This window comes from Triticum aestivum, chromosome 2D (genome assembly GCF_018294505.1).
Source record: "Triticum aestivum cultivar Chinese Spring chromosome 2D, IWGSC CS RefSeq v2.1, whole genome shotgun sequence".
NCBI classification, from domain to species: domain Eukaryota; kingdom Viridiplantae; phylum Streptophyta; class Magnoliopsida; order Poales; family Poaceae; genus Triticum; species Triticum aestivum.
In genome coordinates, this window is record NC_057799.1 from 99,149,232 (window position 1) to 99,152,457 (window position 3,226).

General features: G+C 48.1%; 1 protein-coding gene across 1 annotated transcript; it reads left to right on the top strand.

The window, feature by feature from the left end:
• The first annotated feature begins 1,484 nt into the window (after nt 1–1,484).
• Nucleotides 1,485–2,928, top strand: LOC123048923 (peroxidase 2). The gene is made up of 2 exons (XM_044471937.1): nt 1,485–1,844; nt 1,979–2,928. The coding sequence occupies exons 1-2, from the start codon at nt 1,572–1,574 to the stop codon at nt 2,732–2,734; spliced, it is 1,029 nt and encodes a 342-aa protein (XP_044327872.1). The 5' UTR covers nt 1,485–1,571; the 3' UTR covers nt 2,735–2,928.
• The last annotated feature ends 298 nt before the right edge of the window (nt 2,929–3,226 follow it).

Consider the following 3,226-nt stretch of genomic DNA (forward strand, 5'->3'; position numbering starts at 1 on the left):
CAAACATCAATAATGGCTCAAGTATCCAACCTAGAACTATGCAATAGCATATGTTATGTCAGACACATATCAATGGGAATTCCGGACTCGCTGAGAACACTTTAATCCTCTTGTTGGTTTCATCGCCTTATTTTCCTCGTTGTGCTCTTTTAATTCTTTTGCATATTTGCATTTATTCACACTCTACTCAAGATCATTACAACATTCTGCCTTTATTTTGCTTTGTGTATACAACTAACTTGCAAGCATATTTCTGTAAGTTTCTATAAGGGACAAAGCCCAATTTCTATGCTCCCTGTGTGATCGATACTCTTTCTTAGAAAAGGCTACCCTAAACCCTGTGGACTTGTAGGCCATCAGCAAGCAAGACACTTGGTTGGGTGATACCCCTTTTGGCCTATTGACAGTGGGATCCCCCCGTGTTAGGCCCATGATGAAGGTACGGCACAGCTTGCCCAAACATCCTGAGTCTCCATCAAGAGAATCACTCGACTTGGCCAGCATCACCAAGCCCATCTGGCGGAAGTGCACCACGACGTTCATTCGACTGTACCGGACATGGGGCATTGAAGACAGGAGTTAGCAATGGCGCCATCAAATCTAGTTATATCGCAACACAATCAAGACACTGGTAACGACCAGCTTTACGATGCTGTTATTAGTACGCTTCGGCATCCCTATATAAGGTGAAGTTATGGTAAATTCTAGACAAACTCAATTGGTTCAACAAGATCACAAGACACCTGTGCTGTAACCACATTGTTCATACGTGAGAGAACAACTAGAAGGAGTAGGACAACCTTTCACCGCGTGAAATCTCGTACCTGGATCATACACGTGTGGCTTGTCTTCAGATGGAATTGGTTTTAAATTTTACATGTTCGCTCTTCTTCGGACGCTTGTAAGAATTCCCACGAAATGACGTCTCTTGGCTACAGAATTCGGAGTAATTAGGTGGTGTATTTGGCTCAAGTTATCACATGCAAGAAATTCTTATTTTCATTGATTTTTGTATAGACTAGTTGAGACTAGCTAGAGACAAAACTGCATCCTTCCCTTAGATGAGCCACACGATACAATTATCAAAACCAATTTCCTGAACCACGCAAGAGAAGCAGGACATTACCCTCGCTCTCAGTCCCCAATAAAAGAACAGAACTGCATCCTTCCCTTAGATGAGGCACACGATACAAATTATCAAAACCCATCGTACCTACTTGATGCCACCCGACACCCGCATCAACGGGGAAATGGGCATGGAATGTCAACTGTGCGAGCTGTGTCCTGCGAGGTTATGCTCGCCATGCATGTTCCCTCTTAACTTAAACGCCACAACCTAACATGCATGATCAAAAGATTAATCAAAATTCCATGCATGCATAATATCCATCTCATGGTCGTTGGCTCCTCGGGACACAGGCTCATCAGTTTGGATCAACCTAGACTATACTATAAATAGACCTGCACAACACCAAGTTCCCTTCACCCATGCATCCATCTTCGTCCTCTCTCTAGTCTCTAAATATAAGCCGGCCTGTAGGCTCTAGCTAGCTGTAGAGTTCATTGCAACCATGACTGCTGATAAGCTTGCTGCCTTGGTTGCGGTAGCATTGCTCGGTTGTGTGGTGCACACATGCCAAGCGAGCTACGGCTATCCCAACCCATTGCCGCCCATCCCAAGCCCGACACCTCCTACGGCACCGGCGCTCACCCTGGACTTCTACAGCTATTCCTGCCCTAATGCGGAGGCAATTGTCAAGGAAGCCGTAAGGAACGCCACAGACAACAATCGCGGCATCGGCGCCGGGCTCATCCGCCTCTTCTTCCACGACTGTTTCGTCAGGGTACGTGCCAGCTTATAGTAAAATTCATGCTACGCCCATACGTGTGCAGCAGTACGTAAATGTCACGACGTACAGTATAGTAAGATATATGTGTTTGTGAGGTCCTAACGAGCGAGAGCTCCTTTTTGTTCTAGGGTTGCGACGCCTCGGTTCTCCTAGACGCGACGACGGCCAACCCGGAGCCGGAGAAGCTTGGCATTCCAAACTTCCCCAGTCTCCGCGGCTTCGAGGTGATCGACGCCGCAAAGGCGAAGCTTGAGAAGGAGTGCGGTGGGATTGTCTCGTGCGCTGACATCGTCGCTTTCGCTGGGCGCGACGCCACCTTCTTCCTCAGCAACGGCGTGGTAGACTTCAAAATGCCGGCTGGCCGCTACGACGGACGTGTGTCTTTCGCCAACGAGACCCTCCGCGACCTGCCCCCTCCCTTCGCCAACGTCACGGTGCTGGAGGCAATGTTCAAAGCCAAGGGGCTCGACCTCGACGACATGGTCACCCTCTCGGGCGCGCACACCGTTGGAATCTCTCATTGTTCGTCCTTCGCTGACCGCCTTCCAGCCGACCCGTCGGACCCCACGTCCATGGAACCCGCGCTGGCTAGCTCGCTACAGCAGAGGTGCAGCCGTGGTGGTGACCCCGTTGTGGTGCAGGATGTCGTTACCCCCCGTGACCTGGACAGACAGTACTATCAGAACGTACTCGACCGTAAAGTGTTATTCAAATCGGACGCGGCGCTGCTGTCGCCGCAGACACTCAAGGCTGTGGAACACAACGCCAAGAACCCCGGGAAGTGGGAGCGAAAGTTCAAGGACGCAATGGTTAAGATGGGCAACATCGAGGTGAAGACCAAGGCCAACGGGGAGATCAGAAAGCAGTGCCGGTTCGTCAACTAGCGACCGGTTGATGAGACAAACCCTTACTTCATCTTGACTCCTGAAGCCGGAGACTGATCAGAATAAGCTCGTGCTTTTGTTCGTATGTGTTAGCTTAATTTCCGTTGCTGTTTATTTGCTACCAAAATTTGTATTATTGGTCCATTTTTTGCTTCACATCTCTATCGAAAATATTGGTGTACTTTATTATGAGATGTGACTGTCAAAGTATATTTTGTTTGCTCAAAAATCAAACCCGTAACAAACATGTTGATTGCCTTTTCGGCCATCTACATCTCACTTCCTTTTGGTTTTGTGTTGAAACAATGAAACATATCTTGCCTTTGTGCATACGTTGCCTTATCGGCGTCTATAACACTTTCATAAGTCATTTGGTGCAGGACCATAATGGAGCGAATTTGGGGGCACGCAAGTGCCCGCACCGAGTCGTCCGCGCGTTTTTTTTTTTTTGGCTTCTGATTTTTAAACGTTTATATATTTTGAACAAACAGT